This window comes from Camellia sinensis, chromosome 15, assembly GCF_055761805.1.
Source record: "Camellia sinensis isolate YWXY chromosome 15, ASM5576180v1, whole genome shotgun sequence".
Taxonomy (NCBI): Eukaryota; Viridiplantae; Streptophyta; class Magnoliopsida; order Ericales; family Theaceae; genus Camellia; species Camellia sinensis.
The window spans coordinates 121,109,197-121,127,167 of NC_138975.1; the positions used below are offsets into that span (position 1 = coordinate 121,109,197).

Below are 17,971 nucleotides of genomic sequence, written 5' to 3' on the forward strand. Positions count from 1 at the left end.
TTTTTGTAACTTTGTTTTTACTTTTGCGTTGCAACACTAGCTGTACACACTTGATTTATATGAATGAATATGTTGGGTTATTTTATCTCATGCTTTCCCACATGGTAGGATAATATTTCTTTAAATATTTTCCATTGATTATTCTTTTATGTGGCTCCCCTTCCAAAGATGCCAGGTGATATGCCCCTCCTTTTAAGACCTTGAATATCTTGAAAGGTCCTTCCCAATTAGGAGACCATTTTCCATATTCTGAGCTTTTTGTTCCAAGAGGCAAAATAGTTTTCCAAACTAATTCTCCCTTAGAGAACATTTTATGCTTTACTTTCTTGTTATAACTCCTTTCTACCTTCTTCTTTTGTGCAATTAAGTGATTGAAAGCAGAAATCCTTTTCTCTTCCAAATCTTGTAACGCAATTGTCATGGCTTCATTATATTCATCCATGTTTAACTGTTGAGCCAATCGATTGGATCTTACCGTAATGGAAGAACAACATCATGCCCATACACCAACTCATATGGGGTTTTTCCTATACTGTTTCTCCTAGAATTCCTATAAGCCCACAATGCCTCAGACAAAGATTGTGCCAATCTCTAGGATTGTTCTCAATTATTCTCTCCAAAGTATTCTTTACAATTTTGTTTGTTGCCTCAGCTTGCCCATTTGCTTAAGCATAATAGGGGGAAGAGTTTTCTAAATGCCATACTTTGTGGCAAACTCTTTTATTTCATCCCCATTGAACATGGTCCCTTGATCAACAGTAATGGTTTGAGGCAAACCAAATCTATGGATCACATTCTTTTTAAGGAACTCAATAACCTGAGGGTTTTAAAAAGCGTCCGCAACTGTTACGTACCGCCATTATGTAACGGTTGTGGTGGTTACCGCCACCCGTTATGGCCGCTATAGCGGTATGATGGAAATTCGCATGTGTAACGGCCTATTACGTAACAATCGTAATGGTCCGTTAGATACCATTGCACCATTTTACAATATTCTGAATAGTTTCCTTTTCCTAAAAAAAAAAAACAAAAACATACAAAAAAGAACAAATACTCAAGTGATCCAAGTCCAAAAAAAAAAAAAATCTTATATGAAAATTTTTATTTGTATTTTTTTAAAAATTTATGGCACAATTTTTATTTTATAATCATTTCGTTTAATAATTGTATATATTTTTTATTCAATTAGTTCAATTATTGGTAAAAAATTTGTAGACATTTAAAATCAATTATTCTTAAAATCATTAACTATTGAAGTAAAATATTTCCTTTTATAGTGATTTAAAAATATAAAATATATTGGATTACACTTACAAATTAACAAAAATTAATCAAAATTTATTTTAAATCCTAATAAATGTGGTTCTGAAAAAGAAAAAACATATGCATATCGGTAAGTTTTCTTCAAATTGTATGAAAAATAAAAAATAAAAAATACGGTTCAGGTTACTGCAATCGTTACGTTACGGTCTTTACACCCCGCAACCACTAACGCGTCACCGCAACCATTAGGACGACCATAGCCGCTTTTCAAAACCTTGCCTGAGACTGTGTGGCAACTTTCAATGGGATACCTTCTACCCACTTGGTAAAATAATCTGTTCCCACCAACAAATATGAATGAGCCTTTGATGAGGCTGGGAATATTTGTCCTATCAAATCCATTACCCAACCTTTGAAAGGCCAAGGCTTTTCTATTGAATTCAAGCTTATGGCTTGGACCCTTTGGACACTTCCATGTTTCTGGCAACTTTGACACCCTTTTGCATACATGTTACAATCTTTTCTTATGGATGGCCAAAAGTATCCATATCTGCTAATCAACCATCTCATCTTATGCCTAGCTTGATGGGCTCCATATATGCCCGCATGTGCTTCTGCCATTGCTTTCATTTGATCTTCTTGGCCTATGCATAATAAGGTCAACCCATCATGTGCTTTTCTAAACAAATCATCCTCCATTATGACATAATTTAAAGCTTGGTATTTTACTTGTCTATTACAAACATCACTAGGGTTGGTCAAGTATTTAATCAAAGAATACCTCCAATCACTCTCAATTGTCATTATTGGTAAGAAATCTCTATGCTTGTCCTTAAAAGTCAGAAAGTTTCTCTTTTGGATTCTTATGATCCTTTCTTGGGCTCCTTTAGGAATTCTCAACCCTGATGCTGCTTGAGCCATCTCATTGACTTCTTTATTCTCTATTCTATACATGTGTGTGAAAGACACATGGTCGAAAAAGTTTGTTAACTACTCTGCCTCAATTAAATACTCTTCCAATGTTTTGTTCACACATTTGAATTCTCCTACCATTTGCTTGATGACTAATTGAGAGTCACCAAAAACTTGCAGCCTTCGAATCTTGAATTCTATGGCCAACTCGAGTCCAATTATCAAAGCCTCGTACTCAGCTTGATTACAAGACTGCACATGTTGCTCATCCAACTGATAAGCAACCTGATACATCAATTGACTAGGAGCAATCAAGACAATACCAGCTCTAACTCCCTCATCTGTTTTAGATCCATCAAACATTAACCTCCAAGGCTCAATATCTATCACATGAACCTCAAACAAATCTGGTTCAACAGGCAAGCATGGATGCTTGGCCAAAAAATCTGCTAAGGCCTGTCCCTTTGCAACTTTCTGTGGCACATACTTAAAGAAGTATTCAATTAAGGCCAATACCCATTTACCTTGCCTGCCTCTCAAAACAGGTCTAGACAACATATATTTTATTACATCAGTTTGTGCCACAACAAACACTTCTGAAGGGAGCATGTAATGTCTAAGTTCTATGGGAGTAAAATATAAAGCCAAACATAACTTTTCGACAGAAGTGTACCTAGTTTCAGCATCATTCAACCTTCTACTCAAGTAATAAATAGCTTGCTCATGACCCATATCATTTTCCTGGGCCGATAGACATCCAATCGACCAGTCACATGTTGAAATGCAAAGCTTCAAAGGCTTTCCATAAATAGGTGGCATAAGTATTGGAGGATTGGTCAAATATTTCTTGATCAGATCAAAAGCCTTTTGATGACATTCCTCCCATTTAAACTCACCATCTAACTTTGTCTTTACCAAAGAAGAAAACACCAAAGTCTTCCTGGCTAAATTGGCTATGAATCTTTTGCAATTCTTTCTTATTGCTTGGGGGTTTAGCTGCCAATATAGCCTGGGGCTTTGTTAGCATCTATCTCTATTCCTTTGTGATGCACTAAAAAGCCTAAAAACTTCCCAGTTGTTACCCCAAAGGCACTTTAGAGGGTTCATTTTTAACTTGTGGCTTCTCATCTTTTGAAATGTCTACTTTAAATAGTTCAAATGCTCTTCAAATGTGTCAGATTTGACAGCCACATCATCAATAAATACTTCTAAAAACTTTCCTATCAAGTCATGAAATATAAGATTCATTACCCTTCGATAGGTGGCTCCAGCATTTTTCAAACCAAAAGGCATGACCACCCATTCAAATGTACCTATAGGCCCAGGACACCTGAATGCAGTTTTATGAATGTCATCTGGATTGATGAAAATTTGGTTATATCCAGCATGCCCATCCATGAATGATAAGACCATGCTTTTGGCTGCTAAATCAACTAGCAAATCAGCCACTGACATAGGATACTCATCTTTTGGAGTTGCTAGATTTAAATTCTTAAAATCTATGCAGACTCTCAATTTTCCATTTTTCTTCATGACAGGCACAATATTTGACAACCATTCCACATATCTGGTTGTCCTAATAAAACTTGCCTTTAAAAGCCTCTCAATTTCTTCTTTGATTGACAGAGTTATTTCATTAGTTTTTCTCATTGGGGGTTGTTTATGTGGAGTGAAATTATTTTTTATTGGCAGCCTATGTTCTACTAATGTCCTATCCAAACCAGGCATTTCATAACTCCAAGCAAAGCAATCCACATACTCAAACAAGAAGCCAACCAACTTGCCTTTACTTTCATTAGATAAAATAGCATTTACATAGATTGGCCTCTTATAGGCCTCACTACCCAAGTTGAATTCCTCCAAAGGATCTTGAACATCTGCTTTAAGGTCATCCAACTTCGCAAAAGCAGCTCTCAAATGTTCTAATTGCACCTCTTTATAACTCTGAGGGCTATTGTCTATTACACATTCTGCCCATAAACAAACATGCATTGATTTAAACTTAAACCTACTTGCAGGAAAGAAATTAAGAAGTCTAACAAAAGTAGACCTAATTACAAGGGTTGTGGCTGTCTCATCCAGCCTGTCGTTTTCACATGTCTACATCTGCATCTCTAACTTCTGTCACTTCCTCAATCATAAGCCCTTTATGTTTCTTCTTCAGGCTTGGTTTGGCCAATTCTTGGCCTATCTGCTTGAACCCCCCTTTTATGATGTCCTTGGGACTTAACATCATCTTCAACTACTTCCACTGGTCCTAAGTCTTCATCATAGAGTACAACCTCTATGTTGTGGACATCTGCTAGAAAAGGGTTGGCATCTGCCCAGTAAATCTCCATTTCGTTCTGTTCATCTTGCTCATTACTGGTTAGGAAAATCAAAGCTTGATGCAAAGAAGATGGTACACACCCATTAAGGTGTATCCAATCCCTTCCTAGCAGCACATTGTAGTTAGAAGTGGAATCGATCACAAAGAAAGTGGTTCCCATTAACCTTGAACCAACCTGAAGTTGGATAGCAACAACTCCCCTTGCTTCAGATGATCCCCCAGCAAAATTACTTATATTAATATCAGTAGGCAACAAATCTTCCATTGACTTACCTATTGCCCTCAAGAGTTTTGGAAGGGAGAATATTGACAGTTGCTCCATTGTCCACCAGCACTTTGTCGACTGGAACTCCATCTAGATGGGCTCTCACATACAATGGTCTTAAGGGCCTGATCAACTTTTCTTTAGGCTTCTGCAACACTACATTTTCACCATCGACAGACTTAACTACTTCTATGGACCTTAGTGGCTTAACCTCTGCTTTAGTCATTGCCACTTGCACAACTGGCTCTGTCCAGTCTTCTACATCCCCTGCCAACATGTCTAGCTGGTCTGGCTTGGCTTGAAACCTCTTTGGCTTGGCCTGAAACCTCTTTGGAATGGCCATAATCATATTACATTCTTTTGGACCAGGCAAATAACCAAATTGGATAGCAGCCAACTTCTCACCAAAGTCTACCACCAAAACTATCTGACTTGGCTTCTTCCTCTTTAGCTTCCTCACCAGAATGTACCACATTATCCATGGCCAATTCCTGGCTTTGGATCTGTTGCATTGCCACATCTTCCCCATCCTTGTCATCTTCATCAGACATCAATTCCTTTTCTAACTCTTTCAATTTCTGTCTTAACATAGCCATTTTAGAAAGTTTCTCAGCAGGCTTGTCAACTACTTTTTCTGGCTCCACTTTCCTCTTTAAAATCTAAATTGGCTGCACTGGATGAGCTCTAGAAGTTGAAGTTGACCCCTTCATTTCCCTGACTGAAGTAGCATGAATCAAATCATCTCTAGTCCACACTAAATGGCATGGAACGTCCTTTGTTCTCTTCTTTTTTGAGTCCTTGTCTCTCCCATAGGTCTTCAGCCAACCATAGGAAATTTTGGGTGAACTACCCCTTGCCATCCTAAATTAGGTGGCACTAGAGGCTTCACCATTTTGGGTTGGACTGGTTGCATATCTAGCCTCACTCTTGGGCCATGATGCTGCTGTTGAGACCCCCAATATGGCCTCACAAACTGTTGTTGTCCCCCATATGGCCTTCTAATCTGTTGTTGGCCATTATGAGGCTTCAGAAAATGTTGTTGCTAGCCATTGTATGGCCTTGTCAATACCTTTGGAGTTCCATATGGTTTAGAACCTTTCTGTTGTTTTAGCATGGCTCTAATATTACTTGATCCACCAAAACATAGATGGACAGGAGCTCCTTGAAACAAAAATGGAGCCTCATCCTCCCCATAATTCTCTGCAGGGCCAAATATTCCTGGATTTGACCCATCGTAAAACAAACAGTTATCAAATATCTGTAATCACCACTTCCTATAGTATTGAGCCCAAGGCCAACATTCCTTCCAATCTTTTGAAGTTCATCTATCACAATGGCCTTTGCTTTTTCTTTTTCAGTACCGCATCTGAAGTAGATGAACCTTTCTTTAGGCTCCTCTTGAACTTTTTTCCCTCTTGCTTCTTTGGCAGCCTTTTCCATTCTTTCTTTGCAATCTCTCCAGTTCTACTAGGAGAACTCTAGTATTCTTTCCCTTTTTCTGGTCAGCCAATTGGAGGCCAATTGCTACCATATGAATACCTACCACCTCTGGAAAAGGATCACTGTCAACTGCCATCACACCTTTGTTTTTCTCAGCATACTTCAACATTCTTTTTAGAATCAAATCCTGCACACAATTTCGTAATGTGACACAGTTGTTAGTAGAATGCCTAAAAGAATTGTGCCATTTGCAATATTCTTTTCCAATTCTATCTCGTTTGGGATATTATGGCCAGGAGTTAAAAGTTTGTTGGCCATTAATTCATCAAACAAAGTATCTGCTTGTGATAAATCAAATGAATACTATCTACTAGATGTAGTCACATTCCTTTTTGCTGGCTGTGTTGATGGCATGTCCACAAGTTTTTCTACCTTTTTTAAAGTCTCACATACCATAGGTTTCTTGCCAATAATTTGTGCTACATCAATGTCTCTATCAAAATCACAACCAACTTCTTGGTAATAAGTACCAAATGAGGTTGCCTTCCTCTGTTGTTCTTCTCTAAGGATTGACTCGTAATTGGTTGCCCTAGAGGACAATTCATATAAATCTCTAAACTTCATTCCTTCAAATTTCTTTCTCAACTCGAAATCTAAATCATTTTGAGCTAATCTTAGAACTTCTATCTCAGGAATGTATGCATAACATCTGTGTTTTACTCTCTTGAACCTGTCGATAAATTGTTCTACAGTCTCTCCTTGCTTCTGTTTGAATTTCGACAGATCTACTATGGTAACTTTAGGCTCAGTTCTAAAGAATTGAGCATGAAATTGACTCTCCATCTCTTGCCAAGTATGCATAGAATTTTCTGGCAAGTTGATGAACCATGTGAATGCAATCTTAGACAATGAATTAGGGAAAAATTTCATTTTGAAAATATCATTTTTGTCCGCCTCCACACTACAACACAAATCTCTCTATATGTTCAATGGTGGACTGCCTCTTTTCTCCTGTAAACAGGGAAAATTCAAGCACCCAAAAATTCCTTAGAAGAGGCACGTTATCCACATCTGGAGGATATGGACTCCTGAACATAGGTCTGCCTGGCCTCCTCAAGCTTGGGCCATACATTTCTTGAATCAAGTTCATTATTTGTTGCCTGTTATTAATCTGAAGGTCTAAGTATTGTTGTTGCTGTCCCCCTCTTGGACTTCTGGTTAGAAGTAAGGAAAAGGAGGGCTAGGCCCTCTAGGCCTTGGGTTCATCATGTTGGGTTCATAGAATGGTTGTTGTATGGCATGATCTTGCATATTCTGAGGCCTTACTTGATTAATTGGCCTATTTCTTTGTTCTGCCATAGTAGGATAACCTACTACAGGCCCATCAAATGCATGAGTACCATACATTTGCGGCCCTGGTTGCCCCCCAGGTCTCATTCCCATATCATTTAAATCGTAATTTAATACTAGGTTTGTGAGGTACTCCCTCTCAAACACAGGATTTACAGTCATTCCCTCCTCATATCTTTCTTGAAGTGTGGGAGGTCTATAAAATGATACAGGTTCATTTACATTTGTATGCTGTTGAGGGGCTACGGGAGGTTATAAATTGTGCTTTATTTACCTGAGTCTCCTCCCCAACCCTTCTTGATTGGCTGAGCTTGATGTTAGCCTTCTCAAACAAAGCCAACAAGTCATCTACCATCACTTGATTCTCATATGTAGACATGGAGCCAATTGCTTGCTGAGTGTGCAGTAGAAGAGCCCTTCTTGGATCAGCAGGGGGCAGCTAGATTGGCTAATTTTGGCCATTTCCTTGACCTATTTCCTGTCTAGCCACTGAATGGCCATCACCTAGGTTGTCTTACACTCCTTCGAACCCACCATCCAACTCTTCACCATCTTCAACCCTTTTCTCGGGGTCTTCAAAGACTGTGTTGTTTCTTCCTAGCCATCACTTCAAATTAGACAGGTCCCACTGGGCGTGCCAAAATATGTTAGCAAAAGCAAAAATCTAGTTTGGGTAAAATCGACAGAGGAGATTCAACAAAGAAACCAAATTTTCACAAAACAACAACAGATTAAACAATTGTGGTTGGTGTTCTATGCCTTGACAGTTTTAAGAACTTCTTTGGAGATTGTAATGCGAAGAAACAAATGCAAATAAACTGAAATTTGATTGAAGAACAATTAAACTTGCCACTTAAATATAAGTTCAAAATGCACAACAATTGTTAGAGGAAAACTTGGCTACAAAGGCTGAATTACAAACAAACTATAGACTGAATTACAAGCAAACTATTCCAAAGTACAAGAGCTACTCCAAATTAAGTTATGCTACTCCTAATTCCACATGGGTTGTGAATTTTGTTGAAGCCCCCTTTTTCTCTTTGAACTTCCACCTTTTATATGACTTTGAATGGCCATGCTGTGCTGCCACGTGCCCATTTGTCATGCTTCTATAACTGTCCATAAACTTCAACTGTTGCAACTGCCTCTGAACTCCCTTTTTTCTGCTACTGCCATGTTTAATGTATTGCCTCCTCATTCCTCTTTCTTAAGCCCCTAACTTTACTTCCCTCATTCTGGGCCTTCTTCTGAATGTGTTTGAGCCTCTGTCGATAGAGCATTTTTAATTTTTTGGTGTGAATAGTATGGTACAAAATTTTGCATCTCTCTTTGAAAAGGGAAAAGAGAAAGAAAGAGAATGTGTTTCGTCACACGTGGTGTAGGACAATAAATGTGATGGTGTGTGGGTGTGCCAAGATTGAATGCAATTCAAATGCAACAACGCACGTGTGGTTGCTTCTAACCTCTTATAGGAGTTGTGTGTGGCTAAGGGGACCGGACATTAGTTCTTGTTTTGCCTCAATTAACATGAAGTTTTACTTAATTTCTAGGAGCAAGATGAACAGTAATTTGAAGATAAAGGTTCTTTGCTATGTGTGCCCATTACCCATGGTAATGGGTTTGCTTATGCTCTTCCACAAGGAGTTGAATGGTGGGAATTTTTTAGGCTTTACCTTGGAGCAGTTGCTTTTTTGATGCCATGGAGATGAACCTTCAGTCAAGCTCTTGAACATGATTGTACAAAATTGAGGAAGGCGTTGACAATTGGAGGAACAAAGAGAAGAGGATAGAGAATGACAAGTGTGGTTAACTGATTTGAAGAGGATTATATTTTGCGAGAATGGCTTGCTTTTAAAGAGATCATTTTTGTTCCTACCTTGACCTCTTCTATTTTTCTCTAGAGGGCAATCTCCTCTTTGTTGTTGCTAAGACTCCTGATAGGCAGTGCAGCCCCCATGCATCCCCAACCAGCTATACTAAATTCTGGCTATGAAAAGTTGGCTCGATCGCATTGCAACATCCAAAGGTTCCTTATGAAAAGAGATTGGAATTTGTGATGCGATCATGCTTAGTGGTTTTGTAATCAAGGCTGACAAGGCTCATAAGCCTTGCTTTTACCGATCTCTTTTGTTCCTATTTGGACTTCTTCTACTCCTCTCCAAAGGGGAATCTCCCCTTTGTTGTTGAAAATGTTGATTGGCAATGCTAGCCCTAAGGCAATCCTATCTAGTTATAGCATCAACCAAAGTCTAGCTATCTAAGTTGGAGCGATCACGTAACCACTTCCCAAGGATCCCTATGAAAAGAGATTGGCAAGGCCCTCTTCTATTTTGTTTGTTGATTCTAATTGTGTCCTTTGTACCAATGCCATTATGCTTAGTGGTTTTGTAATCAAGTTTGACAAGGCTTGTAGGCCTTGCTTTTAAAGATCTCTTTTGTTCCTATTTGGATTTCTTATACTCCTCTCCAAAGGGCAATCTCTTCGTTGTTGTTGAAGCTGTTGGTTGGCAATGCTACCCCTAAGGCAATCCTATCTAATTATAACATCAACCAAAGTCTACCTATGTAAGTTGGAGTGATCAAATAGCCACTTCCAAAGGATCCCTATGAAAAGAGATTGACATATTTATTTTGTCATGATTAGTCATTTTGTAATCAAGTTTGACAAGGCCCTCTTCTTTTTTGTCTGTCAATTCTAATTGTTTTCTTCATACCAATGTAGACAAAAGCCCCAAAAAGTCCAAAACCAAAAGAGTTCGTGAAGCCTTGCTTAGCAAAGCAATCCACAAACTTGGCCAAACATCCTTCGAGACATTTTATGAAAGCAAGGAAGGGGAAGAACATTGTTTCTGACTCCTCCGCATCCTTATCCTTCTCAAAGGAGCCTTCTGAAAAAGTGTCCGTTGGCAAGGTTTTCCTTCAATTTGTAAACAAGATAAGGTTGCACACAGAACCCTTTGCTTTGTTTCTAGGATAATTTAATGTTTTCCTTCTGCTTTTTTCTAGAACAATCCACTAGGTGAAGCGAAGCCGTCCATAGAGTCAACGAAGCCTCCTTCTAAACATTTCAAGATGAAGGCCAGGAAAGGAAAGCATATTGTTCTTGACTCCTCCTCCTCCTCCTTGTCCTTGTCCTCATCCACCTCATCCTCCTCCAAGGAGTCTTTTGAAGGAGTATCCACTGGCGAGGTCTCCCCTCCATTTGTGAACAAGGTAAGATTATACACAAAACTCTTAACTTCGCTTTTAGGATAATTTAACATATTCTTTTGGCTTTTTTTTTTTTTTTTTTTTTTTTTTTTGCCCTAGAACAAACCACTAGGGGAAACAAAGCCAAACTTGACCAAGTCTCCTTTTAGACGTTTCAAGATGAAAGCCAGGAAAGGAAAGAATATTGTTCCTGATTCCTCTGCATCCTCCTCCAAGGAGTCTGAAGGAATATCCACTAGCAAGGTTTCCACTCCATTTGTGAACAAAGTAAGGTTATACACAATCCTTAGCTTTGCTTTTGGGATTTTTTAACAAGTTCCTTTCACTTTTTTCCAGAACAAACCACTAGGTGAAGCAAAGCCATCCACAGATTCATCCAAGGCTCATTCCAAACGTTTCCAGATAAAAGCTAGGAAAGGGAAGAATATTGTTCTTGACTCCTTTTCATCATCATCTTCTTCCAAGGAGTCTTTTGAAGAAGTATGCATTGGCAAGGTTTCCCCTCCATTTGTGTACAAGGTCAGGTTATACATAAAACCCATGGCTTCGCTTTTAGGATATTTTAACGTTTTCCATTTGCTTTTTTATTTTTTGATTTTTTTTATAGCACAAATCACTAGGTGAAACAAAGCCATCCACTGACTCAACCAAGCCTCCTTTTAGACGTTTCAAGATGAAAGCCAGGAAAGGGAAGAATATTGTTCTAGAGTCCTCCACATCCTCATCCTCCTCCAAGAGGTCTTTGGAAGGAGTGTCAACTTGCAAGGTTTCCCTTTCATTTGTGAACAATGTAAGGTTATACATAAATCCCCTTGCTTCACTTCAGAATTTTTTAGCAAGCCCCTTTTGTTTTTTTCCAAAACAAATTACTAGTTGAAGCAAAGCGCCATTCACAAACTCGTCTAAGTCTCCTTTCAAACATTTCAAGATAAAGCTTGGAAAGGGAAGAATATTGTTGCTCCTCAGCCTCTTCCATGAATGAAGTAGTACCTATTGCTGAGGTTTCTCTCCATCTATGAACAAGGTAAGTGTTAAGTTGTGTTGGAGGTTAATATTGTACTTGTACTTATTCCCTTATTAATATAAATAAATACATGTGATTAGAGACGTAAAAACCTTATTTGGTATGTGCCTCCTTTTCTTGTAAGTCTGTTGTTTCTTCTTGTCTTATATTCTCTCAACTCTTACACTTAACCATATAGTTTTAACTCAGTATTAGAGCAAAGAACTTTTCTATTCTTTTTATTTTTTTTCCTTCTATTCGTTGTTTAGCTGGGTGGTTGGTTCTTTTTTACTTGATTGATAATGAAAAAAAAACTACTACTATGATCAACTAGGGTAAGAGGTTTACCAGAAAAAGTTTCAATTTTTTTTGCTTTTTGGTTGTTTATTTTTTCAATTTTTCTTTAACTTTTTGGAAAAATACGTTCGGTTTTTTGAATCCTCAATTCTGTTAGTGTTTTGGTCAATTCATCACTTGGGCGACGCACTATGGGGACCAACCAGGTGTTTCAAGGCCTCTCTTGGCTTCGGTTGATGATTCTAGATGGTTTTTGATCGGTTTTTGGTTTCCCAGTGCTGTCAGCAGTCTTCCACAGTGTGTTTTGCTTTTCTTACTCCGGCCAGTCTATTTCTGGCCCTAGTTTGATGTTGTTGGGCTGTGTATGTTGGGAAATAATTTTATTTTGATTTGTTGCTTTTTTTGGGTGTGCTCGCACTGTCTTAGGCCATGGCAGATGAAGGCAAGACCTCTGTGTGCAGTGAGGTGAAAGATTCAAGTCCAACCGTCGCTCTTGGTGATAATTTCTCTTTTTAGCTTATTTCTGTCAAGTTGGATAGCACACTTTTTTGTTGACCATTACTACTTGTGCATGTTCGGTTACATCAAGGGAGTTATCAAGGCTCCCAAGGAGGATGGACCAGCCCAAGAGAAATGGCATAAGGAGAATGCCCTTGTCACGACCTAATCAACTCTAATAAACTCTAATAAACTCTATAAATCCTGGTATTAGCCGCTCCATTGTTTTGATGGATACTGCTCATGAGTTCTAGACTGGTACTATTCAAATGTATTCCTAATGTGGTAATGATGCCCAAGCCTATGAGCTACCAAAAAAAATACGGGGTTTGATCATAAAGATAAGTCTTTTGCCGAGTACTATATCGAGTTGAGTAGTTTGTGGCAATAGCTTGACTATTAACTTCCAGGCTGTTTGTTCTTGAGATGCAACCTTTCGGCAAATGGTGTCAAAATAGAGGGTCTGTGATTTTCTTGCTAGTCTTAACATCGAGTATGAACAAATTCGTGTTCAAGTTCTCAGCCGACATCCTTTTCCCACTCTGCGTGAGGCATATTCTTGTTTTCAACAAGAAGAGAGCATGCATGTGCTATGGTTCATCAGCTTCTCCCAGATCGTTTTGCTTTAGCTTTTTCTTTTTCTTTAAAGGATGGCCATTGTTCTCCTTCCAAGCTTGTTGGCGAAGGTAACAGTGGTAATCGTGGTCATATTACCTATGATTATTGTGGGAATGACCGCCATGATAGGGAACATTGTTAGATGTTACATGGTCACCCTACTCGAGGGCAAGGGCGGTGGCCGTGGTGGTTTTGTTTGTTCACATTCCAATCTCTCTGAGTCTTCTTCCATCACCTCCGGTGATTCTACCACACTTTCTTATGATGAGTTACACACTCTCTAACGTCTAATGGCTCAGCTTGATTCATCCTCTTCTCCTGCTTCTGATCCTACTTTTTCCAACTTTTCTTCCATATGTATTCCTACCAATGCCTTGAGCGCTTTTTCTTCGCATTCTCGGATCATTGATTCTGGCGTTACTGACCATATGATAGGTTTGACACATCTTTTTTACTCTTACTTTCGTTGTTCAGGCAAGGACAAAGTAAGAGTTACCTATGGGTCTTTTTCTTGTGTCTGGGACAGGCTTTGTTCATCTCTTTCATCTGTTCTTCATTTCTCTTTTGTTAAATTGTTCCGTAAACTTTTTATCCTTCTAGTTCGTGATCCGTGTCAACATCAGCCACACTCAAGTGTAACTAGGTTCCCCTATTATAGGTTCTCTTAGAAGCTATCTTTTAGTTTTATCCTTCTTTGAGTATCTACAAGTAATGGTTGCCCTTGTGGCCAACTCAAGCAAGTTGCAAAACTCCGTGCCTTCAAACTTCTTTCTAAGCTCGAAGTTAAGGCTATTTTGGGAAGCCTAACATATTCGTCTCTGGTAACACCACTTATCATTTGAACGTAGCCTTCTTGAACTTGGTAATGCCAGTATCTATTGACTCTCTAGAAACCTAGAAGAATCATGGTGCATGAAGTTGGTTGCTTTGGTACAAATTTCTTGCCTCTTCTCTACCAGTTATGGCTCCTACTGGGCATGCCGAAAGTTTTTTCCCTCATATGTGATCAAGGACTAACAATTGACTGTTTGTGATGGTAACCTAGATTGAATGCCATACAAATGTGACAATGCACATTAGGGTTGTTCAATAAATCGATTCATCCGATGTACCCGACCAATCCGACTTTAAAAATCATGTAATGGATGATTTCAACAAAGGAAACGGTTGGCTGCAGGCCAATAGTTCCAAAAATTTGTCTGTTGGTCAAGTATCAATTTCTAAGAGGTTTAACTATTAATCGACCAAACTAATTAAATATAATAAATTTTATAGGTGTCACAATCTTGTTTGTTAGCTAGATTACATCTTATTTTTTCTTAAAATATTTCTCTTCCCAAATTCTTATCTGCAGACTCTCCAATAAAGTTTTTGAACAAAGGAGAAGTCATTATTACACTTTCAGAAAGTAGGTCTGCCTAAGCCTAGTTCCTATCCCCAAAGCATAGGGTTTGATGGTGATAGCAATTATCTTTGATTATTTTCTTTTATTCTTTCATTCATCTCATCTTATAATCTAGTTTTGTTGAACTTCACTCTCAGTATTTCAGTCCTCACGCCTCATATCACTCTCTATTATCTGTTCTTGTTCTTTTTTCTCAAAATTTATAATTTCTCAAAACCCCTCATCTCCCTCTTACCCCCTCCGCTTCATACAAACCACAGTTCTTGTAATGGGGATTTTGAAAGCAAAGAAAGACAAAGAAGGCTTTAGTTGGAAGTCGTTCACCAATAAATGGTGATATATATGTGCTACAAAATTGATCGGCAAAAATAAATCTCTTTTCTTTCCTTCACTCTTCCTCAAATCTGGATATCTATTCATATATATATATATATATAGTTAGATATATCTGTATATGTATAGATTAGGGTTTAAAAAGAGAGAGTAAAGTCACCAGATTTGTCCAACTAGCTTGCCCGACGAAAACCAACCCGACTGTCAAAGTTTGTTTCGAAGAGTGTGGTTTCGATCAATACTACAGTCGCAATCAGATGAAAGAAATCTCTGGCTGACATAGTCTGTTCAGGTAGCGGGCCAGTGACAAATCCAAACCGACTCAACCTGTGAACAGCCCTAATGCACATATGGATGCTTCTAACTTTCTACAGGCATCGTGTGTGGCTAAGGGGACCAGCTGCTGGTTCTTGTTTTGCCTTGAGAAACTTTATTGTTTCAATATGTTTGGAAATAGAAACATATGGGAATGACAAGAATTTATATGAAAATGTTTGGTACAAAAACTAAAACCTGTAGAAATGTTAATATATTCTCAATGATTAAATAGTTGAACATGTTGAGGTCTATAAATATTAGATTTCTCTTCCTTGGAGAAAGTGTTTTCCATTGTAAGAAAAAAAACCTAAAAAAATGTAAATCTCTAGTATTAATAGTGATGGGGAAAAAATATATCTGTATCTATTATCTTTATAAAAGTACTTTGCGGTAACAAAGAAAGAGCATTGGTGATGTACTCAAGCTTGTTTCATCTTCTCCTCTCTCTCTCTCTCTCTATATATATATATTTGGATACATTTCCTCTATATTTATTTTCTCCTCCTTTCTTGTTTCTCAGTTTCCCTAATAAATTTAAGAATTTTCTTTCATTTTCTATATTTTGGTATGTTTCTTTCGTAGTATTTTGTTATGTTTTGGGTATATTTTGGTGGAAACATTGAAATTTCAGTATTCCAATAATGTTTTGTTTTGGTTTACAAGGAAACGGAAATATTTTGCTTGTTCCAATGGAAAAGAAATAAAATTTTGTTTCATGCTTGGCCCCAACTCAAAAAAAAGTATTAACTAGATAAAAATTTTATCAGCTTGGCAACCAACCATGCCTTCTATTAAAAGGGGTTTTAACGGTAAATGGTTGATAATTTTTGTGAATTTTGAGGCGCAAAATGATGGTGACGAGTATAGTTTCTGTGCTCTTTTTCCTTTCATTTGTGCTAAAGGAGATGGTGTTCAATGTTTAATTGGTTTACTTTTGTCCACTACTTAGGAACATTAGAATTATGAATTTCTAAATGTATCAAAAAAACAAATATGTTTATATACATTCTTTTTTTTTGCATCTGTCCTTGTTGATTGGTCTTTTATTTTTCAGTTAGTTTCCTTAACATATACATGCTACAAACCTTATCTTATGTTGGCGCCCTAATTTGTCATCCTTGTATTATAGATCTCAAGCCCTGATTTTGATGTTGAGAATGATTATAGTCCGCGTACTATATCACAAGATCTTGAAAAGGCTGTTCAGGATGTTATACAACCCCTTTCTGAGCTGAGAGTTGGTGCACATAGTAATGGTAAAAGATAATTTGAAGTTTGTTTAGCCTACTAGTCTTTCCTCTTTTTTGACAGTATTGTGTAATGAGCTTGAAACTGAATGCAGATGAAGTAAATACTGGTTGTTCCTCTTGGAGATCAGAGTTTTCAAAGATTGATGTTTGGTATGCCTCTTATGGATCTAATATGTGGAAATCAAGATTCCTCTGCTATATTGAAGGTGGACAGGTAAGTCCACAACCCTCTTGTTTTAAAAATGCCCCTTATAATAAAGAGGAGAGATTCATGTTCTTGACCTAGATTTCTTAAAAGCCTTGCCCTTTGATTAAAATGAAAAACTCTGAAATATAATGTTCTGTAAGGTGGGTGTTGTATGTTTCAATCTTCTTTCCATTTCTCTCCTTTTTAAATATATATATATTGATTTTAAGATCCAATTGATACCATAGTATGCCCCAAATTGTGAGATACAAAGTCTGCTAAAATGGCCATCTATCTCTCCACCAATGTCTGCACCAGAATTAGAGGATTGCATGTGTAATGTACTTGATTTTCTGTTTAGGAGAGGTAATTCTGGCTAGGTCACATCAGAATTTTCATGGAAGACTACTTTGTAGCAAGATTTGATCTTTTCTGGGTTTTTTTTTTTTTTTTTTTCAACTGACATTGTTATGATCTCCAGAAACTATTATGAGATTCACATCTGCCATGCTATAGGATTGTTCTTTATCTTTCTATTTTTTTTTTTTTCTTAAAAAAAAAAATCATGTCCATAGTCCACAAAGCATGGGGTCCTGAAGGGGTTGCTTGAATTCGTTCTTTCATTTTCTCCATTCTTGTTCTGTTTGTCAAATGACTTTTAGGTGGAAGGCATGAAAAATCCATGTTCCGGTTCACTGGATAAAAGGCCACCAAAAGAGATTATATGGAAAACTGTACCTCATCGTTTATTCTTTGGTCGTGATCATACGAAAACATGGGGTCCTGGAGGGGTTGCTTTCCTTGATCCTGAAAGTAACTCTCAAGATAAAGCTTACATGTGCATATACAGAATCACGTATGTGATTGTTGTGCCTCTCTTCTCATTTCCATTTTAACTGCTTTTGAGGTGTAGCTTTTTGTAACTCCATCACAAGGGTACAACTTTTTAGAAGATTCCTTAATGACGGAAATGACCTCCCAGTGTAGCATTTTTAATATTGAATTTTGTGCGCCAAAGGTTTTCTCAAGTTGATTGATAGTTCTCTTGGTTTCTTAACAGGCTTGAGCAGTTCAATGATGTTTTGCTTCAGGAGAATGTTCCAGGCTATGATATGAGTTCTCCTTTGTTTGATTTGACTGATTTAGATTCTGTCATGAAGAATCAGTACTTCCCTGTGGAGGCATTGGAGGTATATTTTATTGTCTAGTATGCATAGTTCGTTTTTTGTGACACTTGTTTTCTTGAGAACCTTTTTTTTTTTTCTTTTTGGGTAAATTACAATGACTTACTTG

General features: G+C 37.7%; 2 protein-coding genes across 6 annotated transcripts in view; both read left to right on the forward strand.

Moving 5' to 3' along the window:
- Positions 1 to 17,971, forward strand: part of HDA05 (histone deacetylase 5) — a 36,353-nt gene that overhangs the window by 16,532 nt on the left and 1,850 nt on the right. The window contains exons 9-12 of the mRNA XM_028270527.2: positions 16,371 to 16,497; positions 16,584 to 16,705; positions 17,341 to 17,534; positions 17,739 to 17,868. Coding sequence (XP_028126328.2) covers positions 16,371 to 16,497; positions 16,584 to 16,705; positions 17,341 to 17,534; positions 17,739 to 17,868 — 573 coding nt within the window. The remainder of the gene's footprint in view (positions 1 to 16,370; positions 16,498 to 16,583; positions 16,706 to 17,340; positions 17,535 to 17,738; positions 17,869 to 17,971) is intronic.
- LOC145813576 (uncharacterized) lies at positions 1,287 to 16,364 on the forward strand. Of its 5 annotated transcripts, XM_082909171.1 has the most exons (7): positions 1,294 to 10,470; positions 10,566 to 10,772; positions 10,869 to 11,036; positions 11,106 to 11,288; positions 11,377 to 11,559; positions 11,698 to 11,793; positions 12,496 to 16,364. In XM_082909171.1, the coding sequence occupies exons 1-6, from the start codon at positions 10,378 to 10,380 to the stop codon at positions 11,749 to 11,751; spliced, it is 888 nt and encodes a 295-aa protein (XP_082765297.1). In that variant the 5' UTR covers positions 1,294 to 10,377; the 3' UTR covers positions 11,752 to 11,793; positions 12,496 to 16,364. The 5 variants fall into 5 exon arrangements, 3 of the variants coding, with proteins under 3 accessions (XP_082765299.1, XP_082765298.1, XP_082765297.1); XM_082909172.1 differs by lacking the exon at positions 12,496 to 16,364 and having other exon boundaries at positions 1,293 to 10,470; positions 11,377 to 11,564; XR_014356734.1 differs by having other exon boundaries at positions 11,377 to 11,793.